At 40.3% G+C, this 23,855-nt stretch overlaps 1 protein-coding gene across 1 annotated transcript; it reads left to right on the top strand.

The window, feature by feature from the left end:
* Positions 1-263: 263 nt before the first annotated feature.
* Positions 264-22,234, top strand: pik3cd (phosphatidylinositol-4,5-bisphosphate 3-kinase, catalytic subunit delta). The gene is made up of 23 exons (XM_069140457.1): positions 264-590; positions 1,510-1,684; positions 2,383-2,611; positions 3,170-3,402; positions 3,727-3,903; positions 6,045-6,200; positions 6,711-6,800; positions 7,833-8,054; positions 11,339-11,435; positions 11,881-12,011; positions 12,923-12,973; positions 13,085-13,252; positions 13,964-14,085; positions 14,181-14,324; positions 14,408-14,507; positions 14,592-14,758; positions 16,721-16,830; positions 17,015-17,093; positions 17,185-17,352; positions 19,068-19,191; positions 19,510-19,655; positions 19,769-19,901; positions 19,988-22,234. The coding sequence occupies exons 2-23, from the start codon at positions 1,544-1,546 to the stop codon at positions 20,123-20,125; spliced, it is 3,126 nt and encodes a 1,041-aa protein (XP_068996558.1). The 5' UTR covers positions 264-590; positions 1,510-1,543; the 3' UTR covers positions 20,126-22,234.
* Positions 22,235-23,855: the final 1,621 nt, after the last annotated feature.

The raw sequence follows: 23,855 nt of genomic DNA, 5'->3' as shown, positions 1-23,855 counted from the left end.
TAAAATGTCTTAACATTATTGTTACACACTTTAAAGGTCCTTACGTGCTTACCACTACAATTAACTACATGCTTCTAAATGCTAAATTGGTGGGTTAACTTAAGGATTTCATCACCAGATGTTAGTTAAACTTCAACAGCGAACAAGACCATGTACATCCTCCCTTTAGATGCGGAAGTTAGAGAGAGAGAGAGAGAGAGAGAGAGAGAGAGAGAGAGAGAGAGAGCGAAACCCTCTTTCACTTTGGGGCGGACTCAACTTTTGGTGGACGGTCCCTGGGCCCGCAGAGCGCTGGGGAGACAGCGCGCAGCTGCTCACTCAGCCGGGGCCAGTGCAACAACATCACCGCATGGATGACAGCGCACTGGAGCGAGCCAGGGAGACACTTCACCTCTTCACATGAACCGTGCGAGCGCTTGGTCCGTCTGAGTTGGATTTACAGCAGCTCGTCTCTCACCCCACGGACAGATCCGCAAGCGCACAGCCGCCGGAGCGAGGCATGTCACCGTGATGTTCCAGCCTCCATCTTCGCTGCGATAAAAAAAAAAAAAAAAAACCATGAAGAGATGACCGGACTGTAGAGCTGACAGGCAAGTGTCTGCGCTAACAGGTTGGCGAGGCTTTCGCCGCGGTGTACAAGTTTCACTCAGACAGCACTGTGGCACCTTAATGTTGGGTTTGTAGCTTTGTGTGCAGCTTGTGTTTTCATTTCGAAGTCTGATTTTATGATCATTTTCATTATTCTTAAGGTGCACAGTGTAGCTTCCATCAGATACATTTTTATATGCATTAAATCAGCCTACATCTGCGATTAAATTGCAGACAGAAAAGCTCCCGCAGAACAAGGTTCCTCTTTCCCAAATCGATAGTGTAGAATTACTTTAAGGCAAACTGCATTACACTTAAAATGTACCTATAGGTTGTCTGGTTGCACAAACTACATTTGCCGGAAGCACAGGCAGACCTCCAAAATAATCCTATTTTATGCAGTGCTTATAATTCAGTGAATTGAAGTTTCTTGTTTAACGTGTCTTCACCTTATTTGACCTTTGAGCGTTTCTTCGACAGAACATTGAATCTGTATAGGTGAATTAGTTCTGCACACCATCGTCATTAAACTGCAGATTATAAGGTGATAGCAGCAAAAACCAAAAAAATCTTAATATCTCAGTCTACAATTTAATATATTGTTTGTTACATATACTTAGAAATGCGTTTAATTCACCAGCGTAGGCAGAGCAGTGAGGAGTAAAGGGAGCAGGTGCAAGCAAGGATCTTAGACTGCCGTTTATCAATCATGTCATTCATTCATATTATACACACTCTGCATGTCCTTTCTGATTTCCAACAACAACAGCCTTGTAAAAATATAGCATCCAGGAAGAAACAACAAACACGTTACACCACCAGACACTCTGCACACGCACAGTAACACATGTTAATAGTGAACATATTAACCCCGGCTGTGCTTCGTCTGTGTGGACGGACGGCTGCTGTTCCGGTGAGCAGCGGAGGAGCTGACAGTAAATGAGAGGCTGTCACCATGCCCCCGGGGAAGTATGGGATGCAGGAGGAATGGGAGATGGACGTGGACCAGGAGATCATCATGGACTTCCTGCTGCCTACTGGGATTTTCCTCAAATTTCTCGTGTCACGAAACGACACCATCAAAAACATCAAAAAAGTAGGTCCCTGTGGATTCAGCAGTAACCGCTTTTAAAGCCCATTTTAAACCCTGGATTTCCACTGATACGTAATGTGTAATCGTACACATCTATTACAACAGACTGTAATTGATTGACTGCAGCACAACACTGTGGCTCGGATGACCACGGCTACGAAATGCTGTTGTTATTTACAATATTACTCAATATGCTTTTAAACGAATTGGTTGACTTCATTTTTCCTTCAGACATTAAACTAATTAAAACACCACACAGTTCGAACAATGCTCGCGAGTTTGGATGCGACTGCAGACGGAGCTGCAGCTTTCCTCCTGAACACGACCAGCTCTGTCTGCTGAAGCAGATCTGCTGTTAAATGTGCTGTTGAATGTGCCAACAGTTCTGCCACTTCGGGCTGCTTGATTTAGCTGTGTTAAGTAATGATACTCTTGGAAGCTGTTAAGATGATTAAAAGATTAAATGTCCTGGTCGTGCTAATTCACAAGGAATTTGACAAAATATTCAAAACCTACCAGGGTCATTTTCTTGCATGGTCGGTTATCATTTTAGCTCCTTAAGTTAAAGACGTGGTGGACGGTTTGGTCTCTCTTTTAAAGATAGCAATAGTAATCACTGTTTGAAAAAACGGAGACGTGAGACTGCAGGTCATTAACACTGGGCTCTCAACTCTGTGTTTTGCCGTCATCTTCTGTTTCAGATGGTTTGGAGAAATGCCAGAAGTGAGGCACTGTTCAGCGGACTGGGTGATCCTGATGGATATGTCTTCACCTGCATCAACCAGACAGCAGAGAGGGAGGAGCTGGAGGAGGAGTCGAGGCGCATCAGCGACGTGCGGCCCTTCATGTGTGTTCTGAGGCTGGTGGCGAGGGAGGGTGACCGAGTGGAGAAACTCACCAACACCCAGATCAGCCTGCTAATCGGCAAAGGTCAGCAGCGTCCTTCTCTGATTACAATGATCTGCTGTTAAGAGTCACAATGGTGCTTCACAGGGTTTCCAACCAGGGAAACAAATGTCACAACAAACCTATTTGAATGGATGAAATCAAATCTGTGGCAATGGCTCAGAGGCCCGGGTCGGCTCTGTTAAATCCTTGGGTGGAACCAAATGGCCGTCTTTGTTCTGAGCAGTTTGTAAAGTTTCATTAAATATAAGAAACGTTTTTAGCTTGTATTTATGTTTATCTTAGGTCAGCAGGTTACTGGCTAGTTATAAGCTAATGTGTTGAAAACAGAGCACAGCTACGCTATCTGAAACTAATTAATTTTTCCCAGTTTACAACATTTGGACTTCATTATGTTTTCATAATATATTCCTTTCTGCTCTGTTCATTGGGCTTTAGTTCATTGAGAAAAGCTGTAGTTTCTGAGTTTCAGTTAATAAAAACATGGCCTCGTCCCAGGCAGATTCACCTCTGAAAAGAGGTTTGTGTTCCTCTTAAAGTAAAAAACATGTATTTCTCTTTCCTTTTATGACAAACTTTCAGGTCTGCATGAATTTGAAGTCCAGAAAAATCACGAGGTGAATGAGTTTCGGTCTAAGATGCGCACCTTTTGCGAGGACAAGGCTCAGGAGCGTCAGGTTTTGCCATGGCAACAGTGGATGGAGTACAGTTTCCCATGTGACCTGGAGCCATGCCGCTCTCCAACGGAGTGCACGAGCGTCAAGTCAAAAAACACCAAGAAGATGTTCATCAATGTCAAGTTTGAGGCTTGTGATGTGAGTTGATCGACTGCTGTAGTTGCTCTGAGTCATCCAGTCAAGTCGTTACGACGAATCAAATCAAATGTTTTGGTATGATGGGGCAGCAGCCGGGCCGCCCGCAAACGGCTTTGATTGGAAAAACTGTGGTTCCACTGTGTGTAGAAAAACTGTGGAGGATGGCTTTAAGTAAATGTGAGCACCTTTGGAAATCCCCCTTCCACACAGTGAACCCTACCTTCAAAACAGGAGCAACATCCACAAACACGAAAGCAACATTTTGTATAATTTCCCTTAAAGATGCTTGCTGTATTTGAATGTTGTTACCTGGTGCTCCCACAGGAAAGCTTCATGCTGCAGCAGGACCCTCAGGACTTCCCAGTGGCTCTGATGAAGAGCGCCCTGAAGAAGAAGGCTACGGTGTTTCGCTCATTACGTCAGGAGCCCGAGGACTACACCTTACAGGTCAACGGGAGGTGGGAGTTCTTGTACGGGAAACAACCACTGTGCCAGTTCAAAGTGAGTTCATGCTTTTTTTTTTGTGTGTGTGTGAAAATACAGGTAAATCTTTTCAATTGTATCGTTTAAACATTATCTTCCCTTATATCCTAGTTGGATTATGTTGATTTTGAGACTGATCAACAGAAAATTCAACACCAGTTATAAAATAACCCGACAAATTAAAATTAAACCTGAAAGTACACAAAACCAAAGCAGTCACCCCGTAACATCAATATTAGGCCGTGAGGCGTCGTTGGCACTTCAGCTTGGCATCGTTCTTCTTTGTAGGACAACTCACTTAAGGCTAAGTTTCACGAGGCAACTGAATCAGGAGATCAATTTAGGTGCCCCAACAAATTCTGGATTGGGAAACTCGGACATTCGAATTGTTGTTTTGAAGCAATACCTGTGTAGCTTTCTCTTTACTTTTGGGTTTGTTGTCCTGCTGGAAAATAACTCAGTATTGATTCAGACTGAAACTTCGTTTTTCTCTATGATATTTTTCTATCTGGCTGCCTTCATCATACTCTCGCAAGCTTTCTGGACCTGCTGCAGAGAAGCATCCTCTCATGCCTCCAAATAATCAGCATGATGTCGTCATTTTTTTTCTTTTCCCCTGCAGAGTAGATCGTGGCTTCGATTATTATTGTCTTGTTCCTGCAGACACTCAATTTTTGTGGATACCTGACATTTGTCATTTCTCTATAACTGGCCCAACAAGGAAATATGAAGTTTGTGGGAAATGTTATCCTCTTCCTTTTTCCAGCCTTCATCTTCACGATATAGTTTCAGCTAAAAATCTATGCACTACCTGACAGACTAAAGAAGTAGATTGAAAAGCACGAGAGGGAAATGCATCTGCACTTCTCAAATACAGGCGCATTTTAACTGCTCACAAATCACCATTTTAGACTTGTCATGTTAGGCAGGCGAACACTTACTCATGATGGATTTTAAGCAAAAATACTATTTAATATTCACTGGGAACTTTTAGACTATTATTTTAAGGCTCTAAGCCCGCCACCTCCACCTCCACGTAAACACACACAAAGAGAGAGAGAGAGACCCATTCAACCTCGGGCTCAATGAACGCAATCAAACTCTAACATCCCTCTCCTTTGAAAAGCTGAGTCGCGTTGTTCGCTCTGCACGTTGAGCATCTAACTCATTTCTTCTGGTGACAAAGCTAGCCATTGGTTGCTGATCTATGCATGGTACGTCTGCTTGGTGCTTCGCTCTCAAATAACTGTGCATAAACTGTGGGAGGCTTACGATATACTAGCTTGACCAGGCAGAATTTGCACTGCACCTCATTTTTATGTGCCTTTTTTTTAAAAGGTAGTTGTCTTTGCATGTTTCTCCTGTTTGTACAGTGGCATTTAACGCCACACACATTTCACTGGCGCCCGGTAGTAACACGTTTCTGTTCATTGTGCAGCTTAATAGCGGTTGGCAAACAGCATTACTGCTTGCAAAGTCGCATAAACTATTTTATTTTTCATGAATAAATGACTTTTCGTAAATCCTGACCGTCCCCATAATACTTGTGCAGTCAATTATGAAACCAAACTATTAAAACTTACACAAACAATTTAACTGTACTTACATAATTTTGTAAAGATTTTTTTTTTTTAAACTTAAATTTGAACTTTTCTGTTGAAATTCTTAATAACCTTCTCTGTGTCTCAATGACACAACTATAATAGCTGGAAAAAGCAACACGAAACACACTTCATACAGAAACTACAACTGTTATTATCTCAGTGGACGCTGGCAATTTTCTGTTCTTTGTTGTTTGTCTGCCTGTGAGTTTTGCCCCATGCGGGTAGTCCACTCGCTGAAATGATTGTCAGATCAGGAGTGGGGTGAGTCAACATTTTGGTTGCAGGAGGCTCTGCAGTTGATTCTGAAACTCCAGCTACCTTCAGGGATGACTCATATCTGTCTAGCAGCCCTGCAGAAACGAACTGCATCCATCCACACATAATGAGATTTCAGCAGCATTAACCTACAGCAAATGAACAGCCTTCAGGAGTTAACCAGTGCTGTCAGAACACTGGGAAATATCTGTGGGTGAGCTGACAGATGGCTGCACCAGTAAACAAGAAACCCTCTTCTGTCCCCTCCTGTTGTATTACTCCATCTTTTGTCTCCTGCAGTACATTTTCTTGTGTTTGAGAAACGGCCAAAACCCTCATCTCACTATGGTGCACCACTCCACCATCAGCAAATATCAGGAGGAGCAAGGCAGAATGTGCAGCCAGATGTACAAGTGTCGCTCCTTGTCCCGACCTCCTCCTCTGCCCCTGAAGAAGGTAAGCTGACGTTTGTCATTAACAGAGCAGCATGCTGTCTGTCTCCCTCATCGTCACAGTTGTTCCTTAGCCAGCTAGCGGACTTTGTCACGCTGTAGAGCATTTATACCCGACACCGTTGCTTGCATTTACTGTAGTTTTCCAATTATCTTTGGAACAAGAATGGCAAAAAAAAAAAGGCTATTGTGTGTTTTTAAGCTTTTGTCTGAAGTTTTTTTTCATGTGCTCAAATTAAAAATATGAGCAACAAAGAAAGATCAAAAATGTTTTTAAACCAACTTTAGGTCCCTTAAATGTACTTGTCATTGTATCTATAGTTTGTACAAGTTTGTTCCCTTTTTACTTTATTTTGAAAGTGTTGGTTGTACATCTATCCTTTGACGAGTTGCCAAACAGGAAATTGTAGCAACAGTTTCATGACATTTCATGACTGAAAGCTATGAATGCAATTTTAATTAAAGATTGGGAGGTAAAAATGTAATTTCCTCTTCTCTTGCTCCTTTCCTGCAGCAAAATACCTCCTCTCTCTGGTCCATCAATGAACCTTTCTACATTCAGCTAGTGCAGGGCAGCCGAGTCAATGCAGATGAAGGAATGAAGGTTCGTGTGTGGTTTTGCGTGGGTTTTCTGTCACTTTGTGACTCAATGAAATGTAGCATTCACTTGTTTACTAATATCTCAATTTCAGTTGTAGGAACACCAGGGTTTGACATGTAAATGACAACGGGGGTCACATGGTCCAGACCACACGTTTCCCATAATTCATCAAGGCGGTTGGTTAAACCTTCAAAACAGGAAGTGGGGAGGGACTATCTGGTTTTTATGTCTCACTCTGAGGCCTAGATTCTAAGAAAAAAAGGCAGACTTCATGCTGTCTCCCTCCCTCGCTTTCAAAAGCACTTCTTTTTTTGAAGGCGTTGCATGCATTGTTACTATTGCAGAAAGGCCCGGATCTATCTTGAAATTTTACACTTGTTAATGTTAATAAAAAAAAAACTTTTATGTTTAGCTGTAAATGAATGGTGAAATGGCGAAATAGTCAGTAAAAGTATTTTTTGCCATGTCGGAAAGAGTGAGAAGTAGGGAATTCTGTTAATCTGTGTTTGTAATTCTCTTTCATAACTAACTATGTTACTGTTTAGATGGCTTATTAAGTGGAAGTGCACTTCCGGCCGCTGCCTTAAGAGCATCATGACTCATGGCTAATTTGTCCCGTCACAATTATCAGTCATGTCTGCCGGTGGCAGACACAGGGTTGAAAACACACACCCTGGGGGGGAATAGCCACTTATATATTATTTTGTAAATATAGATTCAGACTATCTTGATTTGATAAAAGGCAGGAGCTTAATGGTCGCACAATATTGAATTGTGACTCTTGTGGTTGTTTATCATTTATGATAGACTCCGCATAGCATTCAATGGCTCCGCAACCTACTAACTTACAAATGTGTCGACCCTTTGACTCAAAGCTCGAGTGACACAGGAAACTCTGAATCATCCAGCGAAGTCTGTAAATCTTCCACAAACAATCTCCTTCACACAAGTGCTAAACTCTTCAGCTTCCAAACCACATATCATGCCTTCATTTAATCCCCATTGTGTGTGTGCTTGCGTGTGCTTTCCCCGCAGCTTGTGGTGCAGGCCGGTCTGTTCCACGGCAGTGAGCTGCTCTGTAAGGTGGTGACGAGCACGGAGGTGACAGTGTGTTCTGAGCCGCTGTGGGATCAAAAGCTGGAGTTTGACATAAATGTGGCTGACCTGCCTCGCATGAGCCGCCTGTGCTTCGCGCTCTACGCTGTCATTGAGAAGGCTAAGAAACCCCGCGGCACCAAAAAGAAGAACAAGAAAGCGGTGAGTTGCTCAGAATATCATGGCGTGGTCAGGGGACCTTTGAGTACAACGTGAGATTGAGCGGGTGAGTGTTTGGGCTGGTGGGTGTGAATTTGTTAGCGAGCACAAACAGATCTGTTTCCTCTAGTGCGTGAACACAGTGTGTTCTGTGTGGGTGTGTTTTGCTGCTGTGTCTGGTTGTGCAAGTGTATTCAGTGGCAAGGCTGTGGTTACCTTTTCATCTGCTTCAGTTCTTTTATCTGTACATCAGTCCAAGGAAGGAAGGAAGGAAGGAATTGGCAAACCTTTTCAAGGAATTCTAAATTCATCACAGTCGTCACACGTCGAGTGTTTTACTGTCTAATTAGCGCTCGACTTCAAGGCCTGCACTGGAGGCAATTTAGAGTGGAGGTCTGAAACATCGCAAAGCATTTTTTCTCAATTTGAGGACTTTATCAAGAGGCTTTTATTAATTGCCCAAATACTAGATATTTCAGACAGCAACAATTCTAAATATCATATCAAGGATCCCTCAAATGTTTTAGTCAAAGTTGCAACAGGTTATTTGTACTTTTTGAACAATTATTTTAAAGTCTTTTCTTATGCCACAACCTATACTACAGAAGAAGAGCAAAACGCATTGCCAGGTGGGGCTGTGCACCCAACTTCTATACCTTTATGGCATCGACTGAATGACTTTGAAAGATCTTTTATTGGAAAAATGCCATAACATTAGGGAGCACATTTTGTGCAGCCCCCGCTTGAAGATAAAAGTAATCTGTAACAATTTAGGAAAGTAAATCTGACATTAGAACACCTTATTTCACTCCTGTCAAACACCTTTGTGGCTGTGTTGCATGCACTAAACTGACCAGTGACTGGAGCCCCTGTTTGTGTACAGCCAGCTAATAGCATCTACTAATAGTATGCGAGGCATTTTGGGGAACATCAGTAATCTTTAGCATCTTGCAATGGCTTGCATGTGAGGCATTTAGGGGATATCAGTTATTTGTAGCTACAACAATTATTCAGGGTTATACTCTTACCCTCTAAACTGCATCTATACTAAAGATTTGTACTGAAAAGTGTCATGTTTGTTTTTTTTTTAAACTGGTATCAAAAAAAGTATTTCAAAGGTATTAAAAATTTCGAAACAACACCCAGCCCTGTAGCCATGCATGATAACATCCGCAACATGAACATGCAGCTACAGTTAAATAAAGTTAAATGAGGCTTTACAGACCGGGGCGAGAGAGGTAAACCATCGGCCTAATGATAAGAATCATAATAATAAGAAGGATAATGACAATATATGATCTCCAGGATCAAGCACAGACATGATCAATTGTACAGTGGTTTTTTTTTCTGTCTAATTAAGAGATATATACTATATTAGGTTAAAAAAATGAAATGTGTGATAACCACATTATCAGCTAACTAGCCGACGAAGCTACTTCTGTTCCGTTGAATGTATGAATGGAAGGAAGATGAACTGCTGAAATGTGGGTTGTTTTGAATTAGACACATTTTGTCTTATCTGCACTCAGTATGTGGAGATACAAGGAAGATTTAAGTCAAGTAATAAGACTACGTCTCTGGCATAAAACAGGTGCAATGCCTAAATGTTAGAGAATTTAAAGACATTTAAGTTTGAAGACATCACTACAGTTTGAGTTCTGTCAGACAAATAGGCATGTAACAAGATGGTACAGATCAAGACGGTGTAATCTGTTTTGTTAAAATGTAGGCTACTGATCGACAGTGTATTGACAATAATATAATAGTAATACATTTTATTACATTAAAATGCAACTGATGTAATATGTAACATGTAGTACAACTGATAACTGATGTATCAGCTCTTTTGATCATGAATTTGTATTTTTTCAAAGTGGTTCCAGATTCTCAAATGTGAGCTTTTGCTGCTTATTTTCTGTTGTATTTCCTTGTAAACTGATTTTTAATTTTACACTGTTGGTTGGACAACAGAAACAGTTGGTAGCCATCTTTACATGTTGTGGCATTTCTCACAATTTTTGTGAAATTTCATTGGGTGAATTATTAATCAAAAATAATCATCAGTTTAGTCAATATAAAAAACATTAGCAAGGTATAGCACTAATTGTATTTACAATTATAGCCATTAATATGTTCCTTTATTTCACTATCAGTAACATTAATGTTATGCCAGTTGAAGCACACTAAGTTTAATATTTTACCATCCTCTTGCTTTTTACTCACTTTTGTTGAAATCCTGCAACAGCAGTAGTGCTACACTGTGAGACTGAGACTGCATTGGGAAGAGCTTCCATACACCCACTCACACTGTACACCGAAAACTACAGTGAGAAACGACAAGTTCCCCTATTTGCTTTGTTCACAGCTTCTTTTGTTTTGAAGCACTGCAGCAGCTGTCAGCACCATTTTTGGGCAAAGCTCGTAAACATGGTGCCCGCAGGGGTGTTTCTTTTGGTCACCGAGGCCACTTCTGCTTTCAGAGCCACTTCTCTCTTCTTTTGCCCGGAAAAGAAGTCCTGCAACCAGACACCAGAGACACAGACGGAAGTTGAGCTATTTTAGATGTTCATGTTTATCTACATCGCCTCTTTTTTTGTTCTTTTTCTTTTTTTACTGTGCTTTCAGCAGAAGTTGGTTTATTTTAAACACATTCAATTGATGGAAGTTTTTTTTCTACCGCTGTTTATGCTGGGCTCAACCTTAAAAATATAAATTCATTCTCATGTAAATCTTTTACCAGAAGCTGCACAGTTTATTATTTAACACAGTGAATTGGTAAAAAGTTCCTACAGACAAGCTTTAAACTTTTGATATCATTAAAATATTAAGGTTTTATTAATGCTATGTGATTTAAATCTAAGTAAACCTCCAAAATAAAGCACATGTTGGACAAGACAGGGCAAATAATTTAAAGTGTTTTAGATTAATTGATAAGAAACTTGAGTAATTTTGGACAGAGCAAAAATGAGTTGATGTTTTCTCATTTTACATTCAGAAAGGAAAAAAGAGCAAATGGATGTTAGAATAGATTAAAAGCTTTTACGTCCAAAGTAGGGCATTATTTTGATGTGTCATTTTAACTAAATTAAATAATTTTTTGTTACTAAACAAATAATTTAACTTCTGAAAATTTCAGATGTTAGTTTAGTAGGACAATTTGAATCCATCCTTCTTTTTTAATTCCGTCTCAAAGACCCTGACACCATCTCCAGGGTCTTACAGCTTGTAGATGGTCCATAAAGCGAAACAACAAACCTAATCCTCCCTGTCGCTCTCCATCTTTTCAGGATTGTCCGATAGCCTGGGTGAACACCATGGTGTTCGACTACAAGGACCAGCTAAAGACTGGGGAGTACCTCTTGTCCACGTGGCCATCTGTTCCTGGTACTTTCAGCCTTGCCTCATTTTATATTTTGTCCTCTTCAAAAACACCTCACATGTTCACAGCCTCCTCCACAACACTTGGCAGCACACAGTGAAGTCTGGAATACCCGAAGAGACGTGGCGCAATCAAAACCCCACATACTCACACATTTTGTGTTTGCTGATGCACGAGATAGTCTTTTTAAGATGTTAAAATGTCTGTTGTTTGTCCGTGTCAAAAGCATAGCTGTAGAGTAGGGTTGTTACGTGTTTATGCGCAGTGGCTTGTAGTATATAGCGATTTTATCTCCATATTTTTTTTCTCAGTGGTTTGGAAGAGCAGTAGGTTTATTAAACACGGTTGCTTTTAGAGAAAATGGAGAGATTTGAAGATTAAAACGTGCTCACAAACTGGATAAAAGCCTCTACGAAATGGCACATTTCATAAACTACATTTTTATCACAGATGACAAAAGTGACCTGTTCAACCCGATGGGAACCGTCGAGAAGAACCCCAATGTGGACAGTGCTGCTGGGCTTCTCATTCGCTTCCCCAACATCCGGCCACATCCCCTCTATTACCCTCCACTGGACAAGGTACTTACTGACTGTATTTGAGTACATACTGACATTTGTTTTTTATCCTAAGAGTAAGGGATGAGTCATGGTTTTCAGGTACTCATTAGTTTATGTGACTATTGTTTCATCATATTTATTTAACGGCACCTGGTAGTAATGCGTTACCACTGCCAGAAGGTAGTGATGCTCCTATGTTTGCCAAACGCCATTTAGCAACAGAAGAAAGAAAACACGTAGTAGCAGTGAGATTAGATAACACTAGGACTATCATTTTCATTACAATTTACTCTATGACAATTTGTCATACAAATAGTTGCAATTAATGATTTGTATTTTATTTTATGAAACTACTATAGTATAAGTTTAATAGAAGTTAAACACCTTATGAAAAGGTAGACAAATTAAATACCGAACTATTACTGAAATATAGAAAGTAATGACTGACCATAAAAGGTGTCAATAATCAAAATAAACAATGTAAAATAGTGACACAGATTCCCCAATCATGTGCCATTAAACCATTGCAGAAGAAGAGTGAGCAATGAAATGAAATCATTACAAGAGCGCCAGCCAAATCTCAAACCGGAGAAAAGGGCGTGGAAAATGTGATGATTCATGAATTTGTGTTATTTTCTCCCAGCAGGTTTTACACAGATGAATGGAAACGATTGTAACGATTATGGAAAATGCTTGTCAAATAATCACAATCAGGCGATTATGTAGTAAATGATGTGACAGACCTTGATGCCGTGATATAAACAGAAGAAACATTCAAAGACTACTACAACCATCAAAATGTTCTGTGTGGAAAACTAAACAAAAATAATAGGCAGTGAAACTCTGCCTGGGGGAGGGAGGGGAAGACGGTTGTGTTTCGATTTGATATGCCCATCCCTAATTAGTCAGTCAAAGTATCCCCCTGTTTTCAGATAAGTGAACCGGAGAAGAACGGTGATATCGTTTTTGCTACTAAAGAAGAGGTAAGACTTTGTATAAGTCACGTTTACAATTTTGACACAGTTATAGTTAATAAAGTCTTGCTGACTACAAATTTTTATTAATTTGTTTCCGGGTCATTTTGCTCTCTGTAGTACATGAAACTAAAAGAAATCATGGACAACAAAAACTACACTGAGTGTTTTGAGGATGAGAAAGATCTCCTGTGGAAGCTGCGCACCGACGTTCGCGACCATTATCCTGAAAGTCTGTCCAAGCTGCTCCTCATCACCAAGTGGAACAAGCGTGAGGACGTAGCTCAGGTAATAAATGTTTGAAAGACAATCCTCTCACTATGATCAAATTCGTTTTTCTTTGATGTCTGCATACCAATCTGGAAATGTTTGCCACACAAACCTGAAAAATGACAAAAATAGATCCCAGACTTCACAAGTATCTTCCCATATGTCACATACTTGATAATACTTGGTGTGTTTTTACGGAATAGATACTAATGTACATTATACTAAATATTCCAACTAGTAGGGTAGTAACTTGTCTTTTTTATTGCAACAATTAATATAAAAATGAACTCATTGATTGATTGAATTGGTTTGTAAATTGTTAGTGTATAGCCCTGTTAGTGTATAGCCTCTATGCTAACATGCTAAATGTTTCGCAGGTTCTGTATAATATTTACTGGGTCCACCAGCTCAATTAAAGCATGTTAGCGTGATAACATTTGCTATTCTTCTGATGGGTATCTCATCATCTTTGGCAGATATTTGCTCATAAAGCAGCGAATCATCACATTTGATTAAATGAAAACCAGCAAATATTATTTCTACTTTATAAAGAACTTAAACCATTGATTGATAATCTAGCAAAGAAGTGCTTGTTAACCTTTTCAGCCCTGCTAAAATCTTAGAAATGTTTCTAAAGTAAGAATTCTGTACGACACCCAAGTTTAATCAAACAAATATAAGTTTTCAATTTTGTCTACCACAATGAGAGCAACCATTTGTTTCTTTCAGATGGTGAGTTTACTGAGGAACTGGCCGGACCTCCCTGCCATTCACGCACTGGAGCTCTTAGACTACAGTTTTCCCGACCCAGCGGTCCGTTCTTTCACGATCAGATGCCTCAGGAAGCTCGGGTACATACATATTTATGTTCATGTTTTATCAGCATGCAGCGTCAGACAATATGTGTTTTGAATGTTAATATATAACAACATTTATCTGCCAACAGTGAAGATGAACTGCTACAATACTTAATCCAGCTAGTCCAGGTCCTGAAGTACGAGTCCTACCTCGATTGTGACCTCACTACTTTCCTGCTAGAGAGGGCTTTGTCCAACAGGAGGATAGGACACTTTCTGTTTTGGCATCTCAGGTGAGAAGCAATTTAGTATAATAATACAAGACTGAGTGCCTTTGCAGCCTTTTGTTTGATTGGAGGATTTGTGTTGATTGTAGGTCAGAGATTCACGTGGCGTCTGTGAGTTTGCGTTTTGGCCTGATTCTGGAGGCCTATTGCAGAGGAAACATCCATCACATCAAGATCTTAACCAAACAGGTAATCGCACACTTCTCCACACTGACTTCAAACTCTGTAACGGGTGTTTTTGTTTATCACTAAACCTCTGCATCACACTCTCAGAATGAGGCTCTGGGCAAAATGAAGGCCCTGAGTGACATCGTCAAGTCGGGTTCGCAGAAGATGACAGTGGAGGACCTGAAGCTTTGTATCAGACAAGAATCCTACCTGGAGGCCCTGTCAGGCCTGCTGTCACCACTCAACCCCAGCATCATCCTCACTGATATCTGGTTAGTGCCACACACACACACAAACACCCACGCACAAACGCACAGACGCACACACACTACGGCATGACTGTTTTCGTCAAATTGCATTTTTTTCCTTCTTAATTGGAATTTCAAGGGTCGTTTGGGTCCTTTTCTGGATTTACTGAATTGAAAAATAATACATTTATGTAACATGTTGACAAAGTAACCCTCAGTTGTTACAGGACCACTAGAATTTATTTTGAAATAGACTATACAGTATCTTAAACTTATCTCTCACCCCTAAAACCCTAAAAACTGGATTTCGCCGGAACTGACTGCGTCACATTCTGGCTCTGACACGGCCACTGGAGCTGATTGCAGTAATTCTAGATAATGCCTGTGATCTCATCAGAAATGCTGCAGCATGTTTCAGCAGCATCCCAGAAGTCGCTCTCCACTCTGCTAAAAATATGCACCTAATCTATTTTTGACAAAAGCCTGATCAAACTGCAGAGAGCAGGTCAGACGCGCAGGAAGTCAGACACAGAAATGGCATCGTGAATCCGTTGAACTTTCAAAATAAAACACCCTGTGGTGCTTTGTCACATAACCACAGCAACGCTGACCTCCTGGTCTTTCAGCTAAGAGAAGAAATTATCTTCCTGGTAACAGCACTATATGTGAAATCGTTACGAAATGTTCATGAGCATAATTGTATATCTCAACAACTAAAACACAGCCAGCTGTATTAACTGTCTGCAGGCTACAGCACAACAAAGCAGGAAATAACAATAAACAATTCAAACAGACAAAAATAAGCCATTTGACGACGTGTACCAATAGTAAAAGCACAAAAAAACGCCAAAATGACCAAATCAGAAAGTCAACAAAATCAAACACACGAAATGTTTCGTTTCTGAAACGCTTCTCGTGAGGTATGAAGCCACGCAGAGGACAGAACAAAACAGCACTGCAGACACGACATTATAGACCCGTGCCCGCTGCAATCTATGGGTAACAGATGAGGATGGTGACATTTTTCGTGCTCCGTCTACAGCCATCTTCATCCCCTTGACCTGTCCCTGTTTTAAATAAATACTAGCTCATGTTTGGCCGAGACAGAATATACCCATTTCTTACAGTGGCCTCCAAGGTACAGTGGTCATTTGTGTTCACGGGGCTTGGACACAAACTTGCCTTGCATCTCAATCGACACTTACAAACGCTACAAAAGCACAGCCTGTGCCTTCCCCAAGCACAAGTTTGGTGGCACAATAGCACAGAGTAACCTACAACCACATAGCATGTATTACTTTGAAAATTTGTGTTTTCTTGACATGTTAAATCACTGGCATTTTAGGTCTGTATTGTTCTAAACATGCAATGTAGAGCACAACACAGACCTCTTTAGGAGTCAAAACAAACACTTAATTTAAATAAAGCCACGAAGAACAAACCATGAAAGGATACATAAACATCAAATGTACAGAGCCACAGCTACGAACACACACAGAGAAAAATATTCTAATGAAACCACTGGCTTTCCTTTGGCCTTCTTTAAATCACTGAACGCATGAAAGTCCAATTCCCGCATAAGTTCTGATTCAATGACCCAGAGTGAAAGCATGTTCAGGGTGTCTCCTTGTCATTCTTAGCTCATTTTCAATCCTGTACATTTCTAAAAAGGGCCGTTGCCTCTGTGTCTTAACAGAATGTATAACCTGGGAAATGTTGACTGTAACCCACAATTAAGTGAATCAGTTCGGCTTGAGTTCTGTCCAAATCAGAGATAGTAGGATGGTTAGAGTATTTGTTTTTCCAAAGTATTAAATATGTATGAATATTTACCAAGACAGTCTGTTGAATTTCACCAAGACCAAATCAAAGAAAAAAATAAATAAAATGAATCCATGTTTTTGTAAAAAAAGAAAAGAAAACAAAGATATTTGAATACGGAACGCTCTTCAGATGTGTTTAAAATGAATGTTTTTGCTGTTGCAGTTCAGATAAGTGCAGATTCATGGACTCCAAGATGAAGCCACTCTGGTTGATGTACAAGAACCCCTGCGCTCTAGGAGACATGGTTGGCATCATCTTCAAAAATGGAGATGGTGAGATTCAAATAAATCTGAATACATGACCACACACATACAACACCCACTCAGATTTTAAAATGCTGTTTAGTTTAGCATGAATGGGGGTACAGTGAAGGGTTCAAATACTGGTTTGCACACGTGCTGAAAAGATGAACATAATTGGATTACTTTATAGCACCTTTTCACTCCTGACCTTTAGATCTTCGACAAGACATGCTGACCCTGCAGATGATCCAGCTCATGGAGAATTTGTGGAAGAGAGAAAACCTGGATCTCAGGTAGGACATGCTTTCTGCTGTAGCTGATGCTTTGACACAAGGAGGAGTTCTACGCCAACCTAATGCTGTTCATTTCACCCTGCACTGACAGGATGATCCCATATGGCTGTTTGTCCACTGGGAACAAAATGGGGCTCATTGAGGTGGTGAAGAACTCAGACACCATTGCCAATATCCAGCGTAACAGCAGTAACAGTGCCGCTACCGCTGCCTTCAACAAGGATGCCTTGCTCAACTGGCTCAAATCTAAGAATCCTGAGTGAGTAGGATGAACTTTGACACATTAGGAACTCTTACAAACCTGGAAATGTAGTGTTGAGCAGTATACCAGACAACTACGTCTTTAATTCCCATTCAATGTGAATTTTTCATATACCGCCATACCGGTGAAACGTTACAACAATTGCTATCTATCAATTGCTTTATAAATGGTCAGCAAACTGTGCATACTAATAGATCAAAAGTTAGATAACTACCAGTGAGTGCTACAGAGCACTGTGTTGGGTGCCATGAGGGGGGAACCCAATTTACTACATATTAGGGATGGGAATTTCAAGCAAAACTACTATTCGAAATTTGCTCTGCACTATTTGATTTTTCTTCGAATATCTCAAATAGCTTTACCCACATGCTTTGGACTGCACCTCATTATTATATATATATACATAAAACTTTCTGACTACTGTAGTTGTCTTTGCATGTTTCCCCATGTTCGCACCGGGAAATCTAATACTGGGAAAACTTTACCTACAAAGCTCCGGACCCCTGAAACCAGGATGTTCTTCTTCCCCCCATGTTATTTAATGCGGCTGCTGGTCAGCTTTTAGGCGTATTACCACCACCTTCTGACGGGAGTACCGCATTACAGCCAGGCGCCGGTAAAAATATGTACTAATCGATTTTGGAGATTAAAACGACTATTCGAATATTCGAAATCCGTGACCCATCCCTACTACATACCATCCATCCTCTATACCCACTTTATCCTGAACAGGATCACAGGGGGGCTGGAGCCTATCGAAGGCAGGGTACACCTTGGACAGGTCGCCAGTCTATCACAGGGCCAACACGTAGAGACAGACGGAAACAAAGACCATCCACGCTCTCATTCACACCTAAGGGCAATTTGTAGAATAGATGCATGTTTTTTGGATGGTGGGAGGAAGCTGGCATACCCGGAGAGAACTCACACAGGCACAGGCTAACTCTGCACAGAAAGGCCCCGGCCCAGATTCGAACCCTGAACCTTCTCGCTGTGAGGCGACGATGCTAACCACTGCACATAACACACAAACAATTTGTAGCATTTACAAAATCACACCACAGAACGGCATGCTGGGTTTCTCGCTAGCTACAGCAGGTTTTTTTCTTGACAGTATGCAGAAAATCTATGAAGGGAACATTAATGTTTTATGTTTTAAGAAATGCTGGTCTGAATTGTTTACCTGGAAATATATTTTTTTCTGTAAAACTGTGACAGACCAGGACGAAGGACACTGGCGCCTACACCTTCAGCAACATTAAATGAGAGTCGATTTTTATTTGGTGCCAGACAGTTTGACGGTCTTGTCTTACTTTAAAAGCTCCTTGACGAAAGAGAACTATTTAATATAATGAATAAGCCTTTGTACGTCACGTTGGCAAGACAAGCCCAGCTGACTGCACGACAGAACATAAAGGTAATTAGCTTGAAATGCTGCAGTGCCTAAAATGGAGCAGAGAAAATTAGTAAAAGCTTAACACAGTGAGCCCAGTGCACGTCTAGACCATGAAAGGACAGAACAGTCAGTCATTAATCAGTCACAGGAAGTCCTGCGTGAATATTTGATATGCTTTAGCAGTTATAACATTCTGCCTAATAGCTATGCAACTGTATAATGCCGGTTATATGATGAACAGAAGCATAAAAGTACTGTAAGAACAAAACCCACTGATGCTTTGCTTTCTTGTTTCTATAACCTATTTTTTCCCCAGGGACAAACTTGATCAAGCAATAGAGGAGTTCACGCTGTCCTGTGCTGGCTACTGTGTAGCTACTTATGTCCTGGGCATTGGAGATCGTCACAACGATAATATCATGATCAGGGAAACTGGACAGGTCAGGTTTCCTCTGTTATGAATCACTTTGCATGTACTTATATTTCTATGTCATTGCCTAATGCTTAAAGACATTATTCTTTACTTTGAGATGTAATACATGTACATCTATGTTTTGAAGTTTCCAATGTGAAAAAAAACATATAACTTAAATGTAATAGTACTCCTTGGTGAATTTAATGGAACTCCAATGACTTTGTCTGACAAGTTGGAGTAAAATCCTTCAGGTCACGCACAAGTTAAAGAGTCTTTAAAAAAATGTGACTGTGGTCAGTAGTTCAGAACCCACCTAACATTGCTTTTAATCTTTGATATTTAGCTGTTCCATATCGACTTTGGGCATTTCTTGGGCAACTTCAAACGGAAACTTGGGATCAACAGGGAGCGCGTGCCTTTCATCCTGACATATGACTTTGTCCATGTGATCCAGCAAGGAAGAACAAACAACAGTGAGAAGTTTGAGAGGTAAAGTAACAACATTTTTGGAACTCAAAAACATATTTAATACGTTTACATACTGTTCTGGGGTTCTGCTATATTTGCATGATGGACATTTGCTTTTGTGTCTGTGTTGCCAGGTTCAGGGAGTACTGTGAGCGGGCGTATAAGATCCTGTGTCGGAACGGGACGCTGTTCGTCAACCTCTTCGCGATGATGAAGGCAGCAGGACTGCCCGAGCTCACTTCCTTTAAAGATATCCAGTATCTAAAGGTATGCACTGGTGCTGATGCTACTGCTGATGATGATGATGATGCAGATGATAAAAAACATTGACAATGGTTTCTTGCTTTCAAAAGGACTCTTTGGCTTTGGGCAAATCAGAAGATGAGGCACTGAAGAATTTCAAAGTAAAGTTCAATGAAGCTTTGAGGGAGAGCTGGAAGACCAAGGTCAACTGGATGATGCACTCCTTGGCCAAAGATAATAGACCGTGAAGAACACTGATCCAATGAAGCCAGAGGACCAGCCAAAAATGATAGATTTTAACTTATAGACACAACAAGGGAAGAAAATACAAATCTCATATTTTACATTACAGATGCCATTCAAAGACGGACATCAACTTATGTTTACATCTCAGTGGCCTGTCTAAAGAACAACTAAATAGAGGCATCCAAAGACGATGAGATGATCATGAAGCGTCATTTCAACATAAATATTTTCACAAAGGAAGTCCATCTTTTAACCATCTATTAATGGAATGTCTTTGCCTTGGAGACTTATCAGCTGAGATAATAAACATGGTTTTAATTTGTTGAAATTGCTACTTGAAAACCCCCTGCTCAAGGAAACTATTACCATGAATCACTGAAACAGAAAGCTTATGTCACCGACTGCATTACTCAGCAGGCTGCAAACAAACTTTATGACGACGTACATAACACCGATCACGGAGTCCAATTACAGCGTGGCAGCTTCACCTCGAGACTTTGGTACGGTTTGCAAACCTCGATGGCTGTGACATTTCCTCTCATTTCAACTGCGTATTTGCATCTGTGTCTTGTTTTTTAATTTTTATTGTATTATTTTATTGTATTTAATTTGGAGGATATTTTAAAAAGATGTATTGTGTTTTACTGCTGTAACATTGTAATATTGCCTTGAAGTACAATATGTTGCCTTTGGAGTGCCAACACAGATGAAGCATTGTAACATTTACAGTTTATTGTAAGATGAAAAAAATATTAGACTCTTATTTTGACAACACACCTGTGTACCAGGCTTTGTTGCCCAGCAGACGCTTACTAAACAGATACTACGCATTATAGGTCTGCCATGTTAGGGAATACACTTGATTGTTAGAGACAAGTTTAATACCAGTTTCTTGTCTATCTTTTAAGTGTCATTCTGAAGCCAGTAACGTTCAACCTAGCTTAGCACAAAGATTGGACACGGGTGTAAAAGCAATCTGCCTACCAGACCCCCTAAATATGACAAGATATTAAATTATATAGCTTTAGAGGCACTAGTAGACAGATTGTTTTTAATTTAGGACAGAGCCAGGCTAGCTATTTTCTACATTTTCTTTATTTGCGCCGCGCTATGAAAATTGTCTCCTGGCTCCAACTTCATATTTAACAGACAAATTTGAGAGTAGTATTGATTTAAAAAAATGTCTAACTATTCCTTTATTGACGAAGATGCCATTGTCACCTGGGAAAAGTAAAGAGCTCATGCGCTGGGCAAAGATGTTATACATTTTTGGTCAAAGGAAAAGACAAAATGTTGATTACATGCTTCAGTATAAGACAATCTGTGGACTCCTACTGTATAAGCCATAGACTTGTGGTTGTGTTTTTGAAAATGTGTTCAGGTTAACATGCCTCCTTTCAAAGTCTGAGTCTGGACTACTATCTCAAAAGAACAGATGTGTGTCTGTGTGTGCGTACTTGTGTTGCTCCCTGATATTTAAATTATGCACTGATTAAATTTTTTTAACGGATGTGCCAGGTACCATGAAAGAGATTTCACGTGTGTGGTGTTAAAACACCTCTATATTGTGACATATGTAATGCTATACAAAATGGTGTTGTCTGTTTAAGTGAGCCCGTATGCTGGAATATTTCATTTTATGGTGCATTCGGATTACTTTACGTGCTCTATTTCCTGCTGTCAGTCCTGCAAGGACCACTTCAATGAAAAAGATGATGCGCTTTTCATAACCCCTTTTATTTTGTAGAACAGTTGAATTGGTCTCTATTCTTTGTGCGAGTCTCTCTGTACAATGATGACATACAGAAGAGCAGGTGTAGCTGCAAAACACACCACGAAGATTTAAATACCTTAAGTTACTGAAATATTCACTGTGGATTTGACTTTAACTTTAGGTCATCAATTTCCCTTAATGTGGGCACCACTAAACACTGCTGCTTTAAACCAGGGGAACTGAGTTTATGGGCTCCTTTTGCAAAGTGTAAAATATACAGCTGTTGCCTTTTGAACTGATTGTAACTCCTGAATTCTATCAAGTGGTACAAATCCTTGGAGGCTCAGACAGACATACATGTGTGCAGCTAAAACCGATAAAATGTCCTGTCAATATACAGTGTGTCTGGTGTAGACGTGTCCTTTATCTGCATCCTGTTTTTACATTTGCTTCACTTGCTGTTAGGAGGGAAACACACACTACAGAAGAGCTCACCGAGGCTTTCCAGGATGCATGCCATTTGTTAGCTTAATGCTCTTGCCTCTTTTTTTTTTTTAATGCAGCTTAAAATAGGCTGACTAATTGCATGAAGGCCAGAACTACTATACACCCCTATTTTCCAATTTTCCATATCGCCCACTATTTCAGAGCATTAACCTCCTGTGCAGGTCTGTCGGAGTTCACACAGTCTGGTCTATACATAAATAAATGCTAAATTTAATGTATCTATCATCACACAATAGTCATATCTGGGGCCCACTTATTTTTTTTAAAAAACAAAAAAAAAACGCTCAATGTAGCTTAAATATTTGAGACTGCAGCAGTTAAACTGTTTTCTGATTATGCAGAGTAGTTTTGGCAAATGTCCATCCAGTGGGTCCACAGCTGTTTATTGTTTTGGCAATGGTCACAGATATTGCAGTGGAAATGTCTGTCTTGAGTAGGGGCACGTTTTATTCCTTTTTTCCTAACAAACAGATTTACGATCGATATTGAGAGTCGAGATAATTACTTCCAAAATGTAACGGTCGTACTTTTATATAATGTCCAACAGAAAATTATATTTTTACGGTAAACACTTTCCTCGTCACATTGTGTAAAAAAACAGTGGTGGAAGAACTATTCAGGTCCTGTACCGTAAGTAAAAGTACGATATAATAAGTAAAAGTCTTCATGAAAAATCTGACTTAAGTACATCAGTATTATCAGCAAACATACTTAAAGTGTTTGAGTAACAGTAATGATTTTCTTCCTCTGACTGATGTATTATTATAATACATTTGATTATCAATTCTGAAGCATCAGTATTTGAGCAGCATGTCACTGTTGTAGCAACTGGAGGTGGAGCTACTGTAAATACAGACTTATATGGCACAAGGATGTTTTCACTGCCGAAGCTCAGTAGCTGCTAATTGACAGCACAGAGTTGCAAGTCACTGTCAACTACAATGCCGGGCCAAACAACAGTAGCCCGTTGACGTTGTCATTGTCAACACAGTAGTTATAGTGTTATACACACAGCCAAAACCTAGAGGTGCACAGAGACGATTGTTGACTAAGTCAACAGGGCATGCTGTGGCATTTAAACTCCCCACCGCAAACACACATGCACTAAAGGGAAGAAAACAGTTATTTACTCACCGATGGATGTCAATGTCAGGCCGGACATCCATGAAATCCTTTCCAACACTCACGTTTTGTGGACGGGATGACTGCGTGGCTTTAACCCAGCAGCAGCTGTTATCCCATCACGGGTAAAGTGTTTTCTTTATTGAACCGGCAGCACACAAGGAAGTATGCAAAACAAGGAAGTATGCAAGAGCCACTTTGTCCGTCACAGCACAGAGTTGCAAGTCACTGTCAACTACAATGCCGGGCCAAACAACAGTAGCCCGTTGACGTTGTCATTGTCAACACAGTAGTTATAGTGTTATTATAGCCAAAACCTAGAGGTGCACAGAGACGATTGTTGACTAAGTCAACAGGGTATGCTGTGGCATTTAAACTCCCCACCGCAA

Source organism: Embiotoca jacksoni, unplaced genomic scaffold (assembly GCF_022577435.1).
Source record: "Embiotoca jacksoni isolate LCO1_2020_lvr unplaced genomic scaffold, fEmbJac1.0.p SCAF_9, whole genome shotgun sequence".
In the NCBI taxonomy this organism is placed as follows: Eukaryota; Metazoa; Chordata; class Actinopteri; family Embiotocidae; genus Embiotoca; species Embiotoca jacksoni.
Note: the sequence above shows the minus strand (reverse complement) of the source record. Positions and strands in the feature narration are given on the sequence as shown.